We start from the raw sequence: 18,087 nt of genomic DNA, 5'->3' as shown, positions 1-18,087 counted from the left end.
AATGAGGAGAATCTTGAAATCCAAAACATTTTTTCCTCCTGTAATAATTTCTAAAAACATCCTTGAAAACATCAGCAGTAAGGTCAGAAAACAATTGCCCTATCATCCAATCTCTTTTGCTTGACCTGAAGTAAACACCTAGAGTGGACTTAAGGTAACCTTTCAAGGCTCGCAGATTGGCACTGTAGTATGCCACTAAAGGCTTAAGCTTCAAGTCTCCATTAGCATTGCCACCCAACAGTCATGATCCTTTGCCACCTGAAAACCTCCAGTGTGCACTCATTCTTCAAAACATAGGATCTGGGTTGCATTTGCTTCCAGTATAAAACCTGTCGCGCCCAAATTGAAGATTTGATCTAAGGTGCATCCTTCCTCCTCAGAACAACTTTTTCCTTGTCTGTACTGGCAGCTTCTCCACATAACTTTACATTACTTGAAGCATAGTGGTTCTTAAATCCAGCAAATTAGTCACTCCTACCACTGAAGGCAGGTAGATCTGCAGGATTTTCAGCGTTTTTTCTTAGGCCCTCAAATTGATAATTTGGCGATGCTGGTGTTGGACTGAGGTGTATAAAGTCAAGAATCACAACACCAAGTTATAGCCCAACAGGTTTAATTGGAGGCACTCTAGCTTTTGGAGTGCTGATGAAGGAGCGGCGCTCCGAAAGCTAGTGTGCTTCCAATTAAACCTGTTGGACTATAACCTGGTGTTGTATGATTCATAAATTGATAAGGCTTTGTTTTATGGTGAGAAAGGTGGTTCCCAAATTGCTTTCTTGATTGATCTTCTATTCACACATTTAGCAGCTGCACTATCTCAAATTCCTTTGATTTGGAGATGCTGGTGTTGGACTGGGTTGCACAGTTAAAAATCACACAACACCAGGTTATAGTCCAACAGGTTTATTTGGAAACACTAGCTTTGTTTGTGATCTCAAGCTTTGTTCCAGCAATGCAGCTTGCTTTAATTCTTTCTGTATTGTCTCTAATTGTGCATAGTGTAGACTCCTTTATTCCTCTTGCACAGAATATTCTATGTTCTTCATTAGACTGAAAATACTTTATAACATGCCGCCTCTGTTCAAGTGTAACAGACTCCTTTACAGTCACTACCTGTGATTTGTTCACCTGAATGCTTCCGGTCAACATTCTTGCAACTGTATATCTAAAAAGCATTAATTCTATTTTGGCATTCAGATTTTTGAGATATTAAAGCAAAGTTTGAAAAAGCAGAGGCTGGGATGAAACAGAAGCAAAAAGGCAAGGAGCCCCCCAAAAAACTCAATTCATTCCAAGCTCCAGAACTATTACTCTTGCCTCTGGTGGATGCTCAGTAAAACCAGTCTTGGGACAAGCTTTTGCTGGCTGTTGCCAGTCCCTTTTATAAGACTCTCAAATTATTGGTACGAAGGAGTGTTCCACCCAGAGACTAGGAAGAACATGGAAATTTCTCTCATAGACAATGCTCAAGATGAATAGTATCAATACATTGAAACACAAGGGACAAAAGGAATAGAAAGATAAAGCAAGGTGAGAAGAGGAGTGGTGGGAGAAGGATTGAGGGGAGCGGAAACAGCAGTGCAAAACAGATGGGCCAGATGTCCTTCTGTAATGCTAATTCTATTATAAAGTGAAAATACTCAGCAAGTTCAACAGGTCTCAAAAGAGAAACAGTGAATTAACTTTTCAGATGTCAAGTGATCTCTTGGACCAGTTTTCTGACATCTTTTAATGAGTGACAGATTCACATGTTGCAACATTGGCCAATACCTCTTCAGTTGAAATACACTAGGCATTATAAGAAAGCATCATTTTCCCAGCTACCATCAGTTCGGAAGGGTCATTAGACCAAAATGTTAACTCTGGTTTCTCTCCAAAAATGCTGCCAGACCTGCTGAGATTTTCCAGCATCTGTAGTTCTTTTGGCTTTTTGCACATATATTCCCTGTATTCCCTCAACAGCATAAAGTGTTGATCCCATTGAGAGTGTTTTTAAGATCATTAAATGATTCAATAGCTATTTCATATAGTGGTGGTTTGACAGAAGTGCTGGAGACCCTCGGCCTCAGTCATAGAGTCATACAGCACAGAAACGGACCTTCTGGTCCAACCAGTCCATGCTGACCGGATATCCCAACCCAATCTAGTCCCACCTGACAGCATCTGGCCCATATTCCTTTAAAACCTTCCTATTCATATACCAACCCAAATGCCTTTTAAATGTTGCAGTTATACTAGCCTCCACCACTTCCTCTGGCAACTCATTCCACACACTTACCACTCTCTGCATGAAAAGGTTGCCCCTTAAGTCTCTTATATCTTTCCCCTCTCACCCTAAACCTATGCCCTTCAAATTTTACAAACATTTTGGTCACCCCTCAGCCTCCGATGCTCCAGGGAAAACAGCCCCAGCCTGTTCAGCCTCTCCCTGGAGCTCAAATCTTCCAACCCTGGCAACATCCTTGTAAATCTTTTCTGAACCCTTTCAAGTTTCACAACATCTTTCTGATAGGAAGGAGACCAGAACAGTGGCCTAACCAATTTCCTGTACAGCTGCAACATGACCTCCCAACTCCTGTACTCGACACTCTGACCAAGAAAGGAAAGCATACCAAATGCCGCCTTCACTATCCTATCAACCTGCAACTCCACTTTCAAGGAGCTATGAACCTGCACTCCAAGGGAACACTCCCTAGGACCTTACGATTAAGTGTACAAGTCCTGCAAAGATTTGCTTTCCCAAAATGCAGCACCTCACATTTATCTGAATTAAACTCCATCTGCTAATTCTCAGCCCATTGGCCCATCTGGTCCAGATCCTGTTGAAATCAGAGGAAACCTTTTGGAGGGTGATCTCAGAGTGAGAGGATCAAACTTGAAAATGAGATAGTCTAAATAGAAGTGACATCAGGATGCACCTTCACATGGAGGCAGGGGTTTAGTGGAAAAATAGATCTGAAACAGAAAAAAAAAGTTAGAGGCTAGAGGTCAATTGGAAACTGTAGAAGTGATCAATGGATTGTTAGATTAAGGGCACTAAGGTTGGAGAGATCAAGAAAAATAAATTTCAAAAAACGTACAGATCAGCCACAATCTACCTGAATACTGAAACAGGTAGAACGGCCTGACTGATTTCTTCCACTTCCTGGGTTTCACACAGAGGAGCTGAATGTGTCTCATATTAAAACCAAATCTCTCAGTTAGTAAAAAAAAGCTTGACAGAAAAACAGGAAGTGGTGCTCAGAATTCAGCCTGAGAAATGAAAGGAATAAAAAAGTACAAAGTACAAAGCGGTGCTGGTATAACATTGTGCAATTAACTGCCCCACCCACCATCAAACTAGACTCTTCGACCAGCAACTGCAAAGAAAGCATATTTATTTTCATACCAGGTTTCATAACACAGGATACTTTCAAACACTTTCCGGTCTCTCTAGGGAGAGCTCCCTTGTTCTGCTTTGAAATAAAAAAAGAGTTACCATGACACCTTTCATATCGACTGAAGGGGCAAATGGTTTAATTTCATCAAAAAAAATGGCACCTCTGGCACAGCAACATTCCATAACTCCATTCCCTCCAGCAATGTTGTTCAGGAGTGTCTGGAGTGTCATCTTGTTGTGTACAAAAGAATTGCCATTCATTTTGCTATCATAAGTAACCAAATGTTTGGAGGTAGTCCAAGATGGAGATAGATATCTATTAACTGCATATTGTGTCTTGCCTACAGTTTTACCCTTTGAGCCCTATGCAACTCACTGGCCAATGGGGTGGAGGGGAATAAAGCATATACCCGATTGATGCAAGGACCACATGGCTACTGACAATTCAGGAACATACAAGTGGCAATATCAAACATGTAACAAAAAAACTTTAATGAAAAATTCTTCAAAATATTCTTTTAAAACAAAGGATATTAAGTAATAATAAATGTCAGCTGCAACAGATTATTACGCAGACATAATTTAAAGTATACATTTAAGTTTCCTTTCTGAAGCGGTTTTTGCCCCTACACCTGCTCGCCACTGGCGCTGAGTTGGTTGAGGTGGGATGGGATGTCATGTCACAGATTTTCACAGCTACAGAGCCTGAGGCTCAATGAACATAAGATCCCTATTCAAAGCAGATGGCACATCAGTTTGTGCTTCTCCCACCCCCAAAGCTTCTCCACTTCTGCTGGGGTAAACATCTCTTCCGATTCCCCATTCCCATCATCCCTTATCCCACAACATATGAATCAGCCAATCAACTGGAAGGGACCATAAGCTCAGGGATGGAGTGCTGGAAAAATGTCCTGCCATGTAGCAATGTCACATACCAGGGATGGAGACAGGCTTACACTCTAAAAGCCAAGCAGAGAGCAGGAAACATGAACAATGCATACATCCACCTATCCCAAAGGGGCAGTAATTTTTTTGGGGGGGTGGGGGGGTGGGTGTGAGGTGTCAGAGAAGTCGTATCCTATTTAAGCAAGCATGTAGGTATTTCCTTTTTATAAAGTACTGGGATGCACTTTTGACGTGATAAATAAAATTGTGCTTCTGCTTGATCTGCACAAGGGATACAGGAAAAGCAGGATGGTTCACTTAATAGCTGGGCATTTTTGTTCCTTTCAAACTCATTTACCCCCTTATTCCTGAGCACATCTACTCCAATGTCCTCACTGTGCAAGGCTGAGATGAGACACAGTTCATAGCAAGGAACAGATTACAAGAAGAGGCTGCAGAGATTTCAGCAAAAAAAACTCTAATGCTTAACATACTCTTTTGAACATAAAAAGCAGCACAAGGTCAGTCAGCATGGGAAAGAGCATGTACAGCTCAATAACTTGGCCAGGTTCACTGCAATGAAAACTCTGCTGGAAAATGTTATAATTCCTCCTTTCACAATGCTGACTTCCCTTTTGTGCATTCCCAAGTGTTCTCCATTTTAAACTCCAATTTCTCCAGGTTATTTTCAAAATATTTAAGAGAAAACAATATAGAACACTTGATGTATGAACAAAACATTTGGGCAACGAGGAAGAAAATTTAGCAGAATGCCAATTTCCCAGTAGCTAGGCTCTTTTTAATCCCCAGAACCCACCCTTCCTCAAAGCAGCTCTACTGACACTCCTTTCAGGGAAGCAAATAAATAGATTAACACTTAGCAACACATTGGGATTGCAAGTGGTTTGGTGCCTTGCTTCCAAAATGTCTACCATAGAGCAATCAAGCTGGAAAAACTATTTTGGAAACGTGTGCCTGCTGAGATCTAGGAATGAAATCAAACCATACAATTACACAATACAGCTCTTTAGTATCTGATGAAAATGGGTTGTTTTGGTAGTGATAAGGTGTCAGCCCACAAGGATCAAGAGGTGCAACACCTTTTAAAAGCTATTGTATCCTACAAGGTCACAAGAATGACCCAGTCCCTCTTTTCTCACATCTAACACACAACCTATAACATGTCTCAAGGAAGCTTTTGAGTGCTGCAGAGCCCAGTACATCACTTGCAGGGCCACAATTCCACCACACAATTTCTGAACTCTCACCTAATATTTTACTGGGTGATATTTCTGCTGCAGGTGCTAGATATTGGAGCAGAACGTGTATGAGCTAATTTCAATTTGTTGTTTTTGCGGTAACTCAGTTGAGCCTCAAAGCCTAAACATGTCCTCATTAATAAATTGAGGCAGGAGCATGATTGCTACTGTGCTCAAATAACATCACGTCTTCCAGCATTAGGGGTGACACTTGGAGCTAAAGTCTTGCCTGCTCATCCACTCAGAATTCCCAAATGACAATAGAGAGGGAGACGGAGAGTAGAAAATAAAAAAGGATGATGCCTTGCATCAATATCTAAAACTACTGTGAGCCAAGTTCACCAATGCACATCAACACAGGTGTTGTTCCCACCAATTTCAGAATCCATACCATGGCATCCTCTGGGAGGTTGAGGGGTGAGCAGGTGGAGTGTTGAAGAGATCTTCATAAGTTATAAACCCTCCCATTCACACTCTCACCTTCTGGGGCAGTAAACACACAAACAACCACATCAGCCTGTGTTTCCTCTCAAAACAAAATATAAACATAACCAGTACGGAGGGCAGGGACAAGCAAGAATGGGGTTGGAGGGGTCAGTCATCTATGCATATTATTTCCCCGGTCTTTTCTTTCTTTTCCAAATTCACTCCGTCCTTGCTGCTTTCCTTTTTCTCTAAGACAGAAGGACCGTTGGATGCTGAAAAAGAGAGAGGGGAAAAAGACAGATCATTCAAGCTGTAACTAATCATTTCTGATTGACAGGACATTTCTGAAGAACTGTTGCTATTCTCCAGCAGATAATTTCCAATTGCACCAACCACCCAAATATTCTCACTAGCTTCCACATTCTTATTTTAAAGCCGGCTACGTAAATGTGATTCCCTGTCCTTCAAAAGTTCTAGTTAATCTCCAACTGAGTTCAGTTCTGGGCCCGCCTACCTCAGCTAGGAGGGCATCAACCTTGGAGGAGACGGAGGAAAACAGATTCAGAAAAATTATAAAGGAACTTAGTCTTAAAATTGTGAGTACAGCTTTTTTTAAAAAACAAAAACAAATGCTTTCATGAAATGTGACAGCACTGTTTATTCCCAATCTCCAATGGTCATCAAGATGGTGGTGATGAGCTGCCATCTTGACCTGTTGTTTCTCTGGTAAACCTACACCAGTGTAATTATAAAAAAGGAGTCGCACAGGTTAAATCTGTATACTTTAATCATTTTAAAACACACTAATCAGATGAAAGGATTTGACAAGTGGGGCTATTTTCTCTGGAGGTGGGGTCCAAAACTGAGGCAACTTCAGGATGCATTTCCTTACTGGGCAGAGGATGTGGAAACCTAGAACATTATCCCATTAAACACTGTTGAAACGAGAGTTGTAGGTGGTGTGAGGAAACCTATATTTATTTAGTATGCAGAGCAAGCCAGCCATTTCTAAATTTTGTTAGATAGCAACATTAACATTCAATTCTGCCCAGCATCAGAAGAGGGGCCCAATGCAAGATTTACACTCAACAGTTCAAAAGATTAGAGATACAGATACTAAAGATCAGAAAGTCGAAGAGACTGAATAGATCCAATGTTAGAAGTGATGATTTTTTAAGCTATACTGCAGAGAAGGCAATTGAACTATACAGGCTAGTGAGTCAAGTTCCAAGAACAGCTTGATAATGCTGTGCTGTTAGAGCTCTGGCCAAAGTTTTAGCAGTTATTAGTCAGTTAGGTGTCGCAGTCAGGGCTAAGCCCACAAGAGATTGGATACTGAATGGGTTGGTACAGCTGGAGAGTGGAGGTTGAAAAGCCATAAGCAGTGTTTGTTTGATAGAGCTGAGCAAGAGGATAGTGCATGAAGAAACACAAGGACAGATCTGGCCTGGTGAAGTAAGCTGCTGGCAAAAGCTGGAACTGTCACTCTGGATAAGTACTCAATTACATGTTTAAGAGTCCAGGTATGCATGGACCCAAGAAAGGACAGCAGCTGACCACAGCATAAGTTATAGCTTTTGAAAGGGGGTTTTCAAGGCAGATAAAAAAAAAGAGAAAATTGTAATCCCTTGAAATTTAATGAGATTTGATGCCATTAATGTCTGGAAGTGGGACAGGGGATGTTGTTGTGGCATTGGTCTTGATTACATTTATTATTTGATGTGCAAGGTGGGCTATTTTACCATATTCTGAATCAGGAGATGGGTTTTCCTGTTAAATTACTACTAAGGATAAGGGGTAGATTATAACTTGGCTGGCATGGAGGAGTTGGATCGAAGGGATGTTTCCATGCTGTACAACTATATTACCCATTCGAGATTACCATTTTCACATGTTAATTCTGGGCATTGAAAATAAGTTAGAGAATGATTGTAGATTCTATACTTCGCTAACTTGTAAAGTCTTGTTTGTTCAAAACCACAAATTATGCCTTCATTCTCTTGGAAATCCATGGAATTTGTTTCTAGACAGATCATAAAGTTGGTGGCCTGGTCATACTGGGGGCTAATGCACATTTCAAATGTGAAATGGTTACAGTTCTGTTGGCTAAAGGGATCAAGACAATAACTCCATCCATTCACCATGGATCCATGGCACAGATCTGCCATGATTTAATGAAATGTTGGAAAAGGCTTCAGGGCTGAATGGCTTCCTCTTGTTACTATAGCTGGGACACTGCTGGCAGGGCTGCCACTTCCTAATGCCTACTGATATGATGAGTGGGTGATTCACATTGACCCTGGGCCACATCAAAGACCACCAAGATAGTCTTCTGAAGCAATGGTAAGGCTGTGCTCAGACTGGGAAAACCTAGTGACTCTCCAGCTTAGCTTTCAGTGATGGATACTCGGTCCAGACTGAGAATAAGGAGGTGGAAGACTTACTACGGACAAATAAGTTGACTGAAAGCACCAATTTCCTGCCCCTGTCAACACAGATGAATAATGGTGAATGGAAAATACACTAGCATAACAAGCAATTTAAACAAGTTGATGCACTTAAACAGCTGAAACTTTGCAACAGTTACATATATCAAACTGCATGAGCAATGAAATTACAGCACAGAAACAGGCCAATCAGTCCAATCTGGTGTTTCTGCTCCACAAGCCTCTTCCCACTCACTCATTTCTCCAATCAGTAAATCCTCCTATTCCTCTCCCTTATACTTAACCAGCTTTCCACCCCCCCCCCTTTCAATGTATCAGTTCTGTTCACTTCAACTACTCCCTGTACAAACTAGTTTCACATTCACCTCACCTGCTCTCCAGAATTCCCGAACAGATTTATTAGGGACTGTGATGTTGATGGCCTCAAGTTCTGGCTTACCCACCCCTACAAAGTCAAAATATTTTCTCTACCGCCAGACTATGAAAATTCCCCATCATTTAAAAAAAGTCTCCATTAGAATGAGGCTCCTCCTGGTCAATCTTTCCTGACTACTGCAATCCCTCCATTTTCATGTCCTCATTGTAGAAAATACAAAAAGTAAATTGCCCGTAGTGTTAGATGTAGGGGAAGGGGTATGGGTGGGTGCGCTTCGGCAGGTCGGTGTGGACTTGTTGGGCCGAAGGGCCTGTTTCCACACTAAGTAATCTAATCTAATCTAAATTAGAATGTCTTTATAACTTCAAAATTGTCTCAAGTGCAGTCTGGAACTGCTATGGAAATGATATCAGTTTCCTTGCTTTTAAATTCTATTCCTCTGTTGCATTACAATGAGAAGCTGCACCCCACATCTTGCTCCTCTGGCCCATTCAACATCATTTTGAGCGAGTACATGGCCTTACCATACTTTGTAAAATGAGTCATCACCTATTAATCTGGCCATTTACACAAATTCTCTAAATTTATTCATGTCATTATTGTGTTGCAATAATTCCAACCTCCCTCCCCTCCAAATTATGTCATTATTCAGTATTGCATGGGCAACTGAAGTTTAAGGGCCTGGTGTGCAAACAGTTACTTGGTTGTAGAGGAGTGGAGCATGTTTCTGCTGACATCTGTTGGTTATTAGGACAGAATCTCAAAAATACACTTCGAAAGGTCACTTGACCCAAAACATTAACTGATGATGAAGAAGCCTACTGAGCTTTTCCAGCAATTTGTATTTTTTATTTTACAGCATCCACAGTTTTCTCAGGTTTTATTTCACCATTACACTTCAAAACTACTTAATGAGGTATACATATAGCAGGTTAACATTACCACAGGAAACTAGGCCATATTTTCCAACTGCCTTATTTAAAAAAACCTGTACCTGTTACAACCTAGAGCTCAGGATTTTATGACCCTTGTTAAACATAGAATATTGAACAGTGCAGCACAGGAACATGCCCATCAACACCATGTCAACACCGACTAAGATGCCATTCTAAAACAATTCCATCTGGCTGCACATAGAATGGAGGGATATGCAATGTCTGTTCATGTGGCTAAATGCAGATTTAAACTTTGCTAATGTATCTACTTCTGCTACCTCCACTGGCTGCATGTTCTAAGCATCTACCATTCAGATTTGAAAAAAAGAACAACATTTTTTTCTCATTTCCTTTAAACACTCCCCCTTGCACCCAAAACACATACCCCAAAGTATTTGACATTTCCACACTGGGAAAGAGACTCCAACTATCCAACCTTCTCATAACTTTATACATTTCTGTCAGGTTACCCCTCAGCCTCTGATGTTTTAGCAAAAACAATCCAAGTTTGTCCAATATCTCATTGTAGCCAATACTATCCAATTTACATAACATCCTGGTAAATCTCTTCTGCTCACTCTCCAAAGCCTACAGAGTTTCTGGTCAGAATGGCACACAATATTCAAATTGTTGCCCAAAGTCCAATGCAGCTGCAACATGACCTGCCAACTTTTAAACTCAGTGCTCTGACCAACAAAGGCAAGCATGCTGTACATCACCTTTACCACCTTATCCACTTTTAGGAAACAATGGGCCCAAGATTTCTGTGCATATTAAAGCTCCCAATGGTCCTGTCATTTACTGTACGCTTTCCTCTTGCAACACTCAAAATGCACAACCTCAGAAACTCCACCTATTTCATGGCCTAACTTTCCAGCTGATCTATATCTCACTGTATCCTTTGACAATCTTCCTCAATATCCACAACTCTGCTAATTTTCATGTTGTCTGTTAACTTTCATTGATATCATTTGTATATATTATTAGGTCCTAGCACTGATCCTTGCTGAACAGCATTAGTCACAGACCCTTTGTGTCCTATGATCAAGCCAATTTTGTATGAAACTTACCAACTCATCATGGATCCCATGCAATTTAATGTCTGAACCAATTTACCATGACAGATCTTGTCAAATGCTTTAGAAAAATTCATGTAGAAAACAAAGAACAACAGAACAACAAAGAAAATTTACAGCCAGGAACAAGTCCCTCAGACCTCCAAGCCTGAGCTGATCCAAATCTACTGTCTAAACCTGTCGCCCAATTCCCAAGTATCTGTATCCCTCTGCTCCCCACCGACTCGTGCATCTGTCCAGACTGATCTTAGATGAATCTACCTCTACTACCTCTTCTGGCAATCGCTCCAGACTCCCACTACCCTCGGTGTAAACTTAAACTTTCCATCTCTCACCTTGAAAGCATGACGTCTCGTTATTGAGTCCTTCAGCCTGGGAAAAAGCTTATGTCGATCTCTACCCTGTCTATGATTTGGAAATGCCGGTGTTGGACTGCGGTGTACAAAGTTAAAAATCACACAACACCAGGTTATAGTCCAACAGGTTTAATTGGAAGCACACTAGCTTTTGGAGCGACGCTCCTTCATCAGGTACTATCACCTGATGAAGGAGCGTCGCTCTGAAAGCTAGTGTGCTTCCAATTAAACCTGTTGGACTATAAACTAGTGTTGTGTGATTTTTAACTTTGTACCCTGTCTATACCCCTCATAATTTTATCAACCTCAATCAGGTCCCCCCTCAATCTCCTTTCTTCTAATGAAAACAATCCTAATCTACTCAACATCTCGTCATAGCTAGCACCTTCCATACCAGGCAACATCCTTGTAAACCTTCTCTGCACCCTCTCCAAAGCATCCACATCCTTTTGGTAATGTGGCGACGAGAACTGTACACAGTATTCTAAATGTGGTCAAACCAACGTCTTGTAAATTTTAAGATGACTTGCCAACCCTTTTACTCAATACCACGTCCGATGAAGGCAAGCATACTATATGCCTTCTTGACCACTTTATCCACTTGTACAGCAACCTTCAGCATACAAAGGACCTGCACTCCCAAATCTCTCTACTTATCGATTTTTCCCCAAGGCTCTTCCGTTCATTGTATAATTCACTCAAGAATTAGTCTTGCCTAAATGCATCACCTCACATTCGTCTGGATTGAAATCCATCTGCCACTTCCCTGCCCAACTCTTTAGTCTATCTATATCCTCCTGTATTCTGACAGTTCCTTATGCTTTCTGCTACTTTACCAATCTTCATGTCATCTGCAAACTTGCTGATTAAACCAACAGTGCCCTCTTCCAGATCATTTATGTATATTACAAACAAGTGGCCCCAACACTGATCCCTGTGGAACACCACTGGTCACCTTTCTCCATTTGGAGAAACTCCCTTCAACTACTACTCTCTGTCTCCTGTTGCTCAACCAGTTCTTTATCCACCGAGCTAGAACACCCTGCACACCATGTGACTTCACTTTCTCCATTAGTCTACCATGGGGAACCTGATTAAACATCTTTCTAAAGTCCATGTATATGACATCAGCAGCCCTTCCTTCATCTATCAACTTGGTCACTTCCTCAAAAGAACTCTATTAAATTGGTAAGGTATGATCTCCCCTGCACAAAACCATGTTGCCGGTCACCAATAATCCCATTCCTTTCTAAATATAAGGAGATCCTATCCCTCAGTATCCTCTCCAGCAACTTTCCCGCCACCGACGTCAGGCTCACTGGTCTGTAGTTACCCGGAATATCCCTACTACCCTTCTGGTACAGGGGGACAACATGAGCAAACGTCCAGTCATCTGGCACTTCACCTGTATTTAAGGATGCCACAAAGCTATTTCATGAACCCTTTTAGCTCGCTTGACTCCTCGTTTAAGACTTGTCCTACTCTTCCAATATTCCTCCATTGCCCTACCCTCAAATGACCATCTAAGCTCAATAAAAAGGTCTTTTTCTTGAGCATACTCAAGTACTATTCTACCAAATTACTTTCTTTAATTCTGAACTCTTTTATATCCCAGCCTTCCACTGTTCTACCTCTCAGCCACGTTGACTGTGAACTCTAAATTTCTTCCTTAAAACTCTCCTTTTCTGTAAGTCTCTCTATGTTTGGACATTCCTCAGAAGGTACCTCCTTGAACAAGTCATTGCACGGCGTATGGTGCAGGATTGTCAGTCTCTGGCATTCTTTCCCCCAGAAAATATTGAAGTAGGATCACTGAATTTATTCTAGACAGTTAGATAAATTTGCATCGTAGAGTTGTACAGCATGGAAACAGATCCTTTGGTCCAACTTGCCAATGCCAACCAGATATCCTAAATTGATGTGGTCCCATTTACCATCATTTGGCCCATATCCTTCTAAACTCTTCCTACTCATATACCCATCCAGATGCCTTTTCAATATTGCAACTGTACCAGCCTCCACCATCTCCTCTGGCAGCTCATTCCATACACACACCACCTTCTGTGTGAAAATGTTTGCCCTTATAGGTCCCTTTTAAATCTTGCCCCTCTCACCTTAAACTTACATCCTCTATTTTTGAACTCACCACTCTGGGGGAAAAATACCTTGGCTATTCACCCTATCCATGCCTCTTATGAGTTTATAAATCACTATTAAAAAAGTCATCCCTCAGCCTCCAATATTTCAGGGAAAAATAGTCTGAGCCCTTTCATCCTCTCACTTTAGTTCAAACACTCCAATCCCAGCAACATCCTTGTAAATTTATTTTTGGAACTCTTGCAAGTTTAACATCTGTCCTATAGCAGAGAGGCGTCAGAATTGAACACTGTATTCCAAAAAGTGGCCTAACCAATGTCCTGTACGGCCACATGAACATCCCAACTCTCATACTCAAATGTACATACAAAGGAGGAGTTGAACAATCTGGGTTGAGTTGGAACCCCATCAAATGGGATTGAAACCATAACCATGTCACCCTTATTAATGTTTTTGAATGGCAGAACAGGCTCCATAGGACCTAAGCCTTCTTCTGGGTCCCAAGTTTCTGTTTCAAACTTTTGTTTGATAATGTCCCTGTGAGCCACCTTGGGATTCTCTTTTCTCCATTAAAGAGTTTGATTTACTAAGCTTGAATCAGGTTTAATGATCTTTATGACATACAATTAGAGTTCTAATTGTATTTGCTCACCTGTTATTGAAATCAATGTTTATATCTTTATAATCTACACAATCCTTTTGTAAATCAGCCATCTGTCGATACCAACAGCACTGACTGAACACCCAAGGCTGCACCTCACCAGTATTATGACAGGTATGATAGCACATTACAGATACCATAAAGAATAACACAGCAAGGTTGTAGGCAATTCGATCCATTGCACCATTTTTTTGTAAGCAACCTATTTAACTAGACCTGCTCCCACACTCTCATCTCTTTCCCAATAGCCCAGTAAACCTCTCACTTTCTGGCCAAAATGAAGTGTCCCCTGGTAACTGACCCTCCCTCCAATAGAAAGAGTAGGAAGGTTGCTGCATGTTGTTCCAATGCTTTAAGAACCAAGCTAATGACACTGGAAGATAGCATTGCTTCTGATCTGCTTATCCAGCTGAAATATCTATTTGTGTATACATGTACTTGTTAACAGCATTTACTGAGAACAGAAATAGAAATCGGAGTTCATAGTAGAGAAGATAGTTTCTGTGGTATCAGTGGCTCGGCTGACAATACCGCCACATGGTAAAAACAATGACTGCAGATGCTGAATTCTCAGCTCACTTGCAGCCTCTAGTGAGGATTGATGGGAATGAATTGTTAGGTAAAGCAGTACTCAATGACTATTCAGTATTCATTCTTGCTCATGTTAATGAACTCACTGGTGGTTTCAATGAATGATATTCAATTGGCAGTGAGCTAGTTTCAATCTGGAATGCCATATTACCAATGCTTGAAAATGCCCCGAAAAGCAAGGTCAAGTTTAATCCACCTGAGATGGACCACTGGTTGGCAGCACCAATTGTTTCCTCATTCTCCTCAGCACCTTCCCTCCATTTCTACATGGATAGGAAAGCTTTACTGGCACCAACACAAGTTGTTGCTCTACTTCAGAATCTCGACAGCATCAGAAGGTTACGCATCCTACATCACTGTCCTGACAATAACAGCAGGAAGATGTAGAGAACGATGAAGAGTGGGAATCCTAATAATTTATTCTTAACTCCAGGAATAACTTGCCCTGGTGTCCATGCCAAGATATCACTGCAGAGAAACAACTTAATGTAACAATTGAACTTCAATTGTTGAAGTACAACTACTTCTCAGACAAATACAAAGTGCTGTCAAGATTCTGAATTATCCAGATATGTTCATAATAAAACAGTTAAGAACGGCTTCTAACAACAATACTCATCATTTAAACTTCATACAATCCAGAGTGAAATGTTGACTATTAAACTAACCATAACTACTTATGTGTGTACAGAAGTTAACAATTAATACTGCAAATATTCACAATTACCATCATGTAGATGATGTTCCCTTAACTCATTAAATAGAGGCACTGGTTTAATAAGTCACCCAAACACATGATGCATGATTTAATTTCAAACCTAAAACTTATGAGTCAATAATCACTACAATTTTAATACATGGTATGACACTGTTCAAAATTCTGCTTCAGTGCAGTGAAAGGTATGACAGAAAGCATGCAAAGTTGATGAATGGAGATAACTCCAGAGCTATTAAATCTGGGACATGCATATGGTGAAGCACATTCGGAAGCTGTCCCACAGACAAGAACAAGTGAATGAACGAATGATAGAGTGCAAACAGGAAAAATGGATAGAACTCTCACCAGCAGAACTCATGAAAATTTGTGTGGTTTGGACAGAAATTTCGATCCAAAAATTGCTCAGCAGGAACATTAATCAGCTGATTAATGCACTAATTTTAATAAACTCTGCACTAGAAAACAGTTACACAACTCCTAGTCAGAAACGAGGTCATCAAATGCTAAGAGGTAGGAATTAACCCAAGCAACCAGCCTCTAGTCATACTATCACAGGCAAACAACAGTCTAATTCTGTAGATTGAGAGAATTTAATATTTTGGGGAAAGCAGATGGAAAAAAAACAGCAGCTCAGCAGGGAAACTGATTATCTGCACAGGGAACTCTTGAGCATGACTAATGTAGGTTTCAAGTCCAGGGTTGGCTCCACTTATGGGCAACACACAAGTAAGAGAGGCCTGCCACAGTTGACTATGCTTACCTCACTCTGATGTTATACCATGCAATGGAATAACTGAAGGTATAGGAAGAAATAAAAGGGAACGTTTTCTATATTTGGCACAGAGGCTAGGTGGGAACTCTGGAGTTCTCCTCCCTTGAAAAAATGCACTTACAACTTCACCCTGGTACTGGAGCATGGGGAAGGAATTGTCAGGTTGTTCTATTGAGGGGGAGCATCAGAAAGGATAATCATACTTTCTAGAGATTAGGATGCGACCTTGCCTAATCCAGGTGCTTGGAGTTACATTACAGAGATATTGCTGCCATTTCAGCTATAATTGCTCCAACTGGACAACAACCATGCTGTGAAAAAATCCAAATGTAGGACTTTGTTGGTCCACATTACCCACTGATTTAACCATTTGAGTGGTTGAGAGAAATGTCATAATCAACCAGTCAAAAAGATCCTGATGGTAAAAGTCCCTCCCTTCAGAGCTTCTAAACATGCACAAGAGATGTGATGAGACACAGACACAGTTTCAAAGCATCAGCCTTCACAAGAAATAAGACATAAATAGAGAGTGGGATGATAGTTGATGCTGCACCTGCGGCTCCCAGCGTGTTAGTAGGAAGTTTGTCGTTACTGAAAGAGATGGGCCTCTGGGTGGGAGGCTGCAGAAAAGGCTGTGGGAGGATGAGGTGGCCCTGGCTTGTGAGTGCTCCAGAAACGGGATGTTGAAAGCTCACTGGTGGGGGGAGCTGTACAGGATCTTGTACAGAATAGAAAGAAGGGGGCATGAGAGGCAGGAGGGAGGGGAGGAGGGAACAGAAGCAGGGCGGGCAGGACAGGAGAGAGAGAAAAGGAACAACAACCCTTTCGTTAGTTCAAATATCAAGCTGTTGGAAGAGACCAAACTCTAAAACATTTAAACACACCAGACATAGTTTACCTGGCATCAATACACCTCTCCCCTCACCACTCAGTGAATGATATGTCCATTGTGGTGTGTATCAACAAACAGCAGCTGGACTTTGGCATTCAGCCGTGAAGGGCAACACCCATGTTTTCCACTCATACTCACTTTCCTTTCAGAGCAGCTTTGGAGGCATTTTCCACATCTTTTCCACATCTCCCTGGCTGTCCCCAGGTGAGATCACACTCTGTATGTGATAACTAGTGGTCAGGAAATGCTGGTCTAGCTTCAATATGCAGAATCAAAATAAATGCTATTCCCTCATTTCCCAAGAGAGCAAATTCCTAGTATTCATGTTGCCTTTGGGCAGCAATAGAAAATGTTACTTTATTTGCCTGATTCACTGTAACGGATTTGTACTGGCAGAATGAAAGATAATTAAACACAAAGGGATGCACACCACAAGGACCTGGAGGTCTGGAGTACTGAGGGGCACTGATCTGTTTGCACTGCTCAAAAGGACAATGCCAAGTGACCCAAGGGACAGGCGAATGGGCAGGAGGCTGGTTGGTGATTAAAGAACACCAGAGTGAACATGCACAAGAAAGTTTTTACATCGAGTTGCTTTTTTTCTTTCATTACCATTGACAACCTCTTAAATGGGCCTCTATGCCATTTGCTCCCATTAGCCCTCCTTCGTCACTGTCAAACATTATATAAAACATGAAAACATTTCTGACACATTTCAACTCAAAACATTGTCTGTTCCCCACTCAACAAATGTTGCTAAATCCGTTGAGGTTCTCCAGCATTTTGTCTGTTTCTCAATCTTTTCATTCAGGAACTGTGTGATGTTCCAGCTAACTCACCAAGATAGCAGAGATGAACAACTGAAACTGAGTTTTTGACACTATGGGGAAGGAACAGAGCTGAAATATTACAGGGCTATTACCTCATTTGACAAGAGCTGATTTACCTCAAGAGATTCCTGAAAAGTATGTTGCCTCTGGACAAGATGGGCCAAATGGCCCCCTTCTGAGCCAAGTCATTTTTTATAGTTTCTACACGAGGGGATTTCACAAGAAAAAAGGGCTGTATCCTCAGTCCCCCCAAAATCAGTTACATCAGGTTCACCGATAGTACATCAGCACAGTTGTCGGCAGGCTGGTTAGCTGTTTATGGGGCTCCCTGCATTGTTGGCATTTATACCATGGACCCCTCACACTAGCATAATAAAAGGCAGATTA

At 41.3% G+C, this 18,087-nt stretch overlaps 1 protein-coding gene across 8 annotated transcripts in view; it reads right to left on the bottom strand.

The window, feature by feature from the left end:
- Positions 1-3,360: 3,360 nt before the first annotated feature.
- chd3 (chromodomain helicase DNA binding protein 3) overlaps positions 3,361-18,087 on the bottom strand; it is a 117,800-nt gene continuing 103,073 nt past the window's right edge. For 5 of the 8 annotated variants that reach the window (XM_072591517.1, XM_072591519.1, XM_072591521.1 and 2 more), the window contains 2 exons: positions 16,532-16,696; positions 3,361-6,221 (listed from right to left, as the gene is read on the bottom strand). In XM_072591517.1, coding sequence (XP_072447618.1) covers positions 6,118-6,221; positions 16,532-16,696 — 269 coding nt within the window. In that variant the 3' untranslated portion in view covers positions 3,361-6,117. The remainder of the gene's footprint in view (positions 6,222-16,531; positions 16,697-18,087) is intronic. The other 3 variants (XM_072591524.1, XM_072591525.1, XM_072591523.1) reach the window with 2 other exon arrangements.

Source organism: Chiloscyllium punctatum, chromosome 21, assembly GCF_047496795.1.
Source record: "Chiloscyllium punctatum isolate Juve2018m chromosome 21, sChiPun1.3, whole genome shotgun sequence".
NCBI classification, from domain to species: domain Eukaryota; kingdom Metazoa; phylum Chordata; class Chondrichthyes; order Orectolobiformes; family Hemiscylliidae; genus Chiloscyllium; species Chiloscyllium punctatum.
This window is presented reverse-complemented; position numbering and strand designations above follow the sequence as displayed.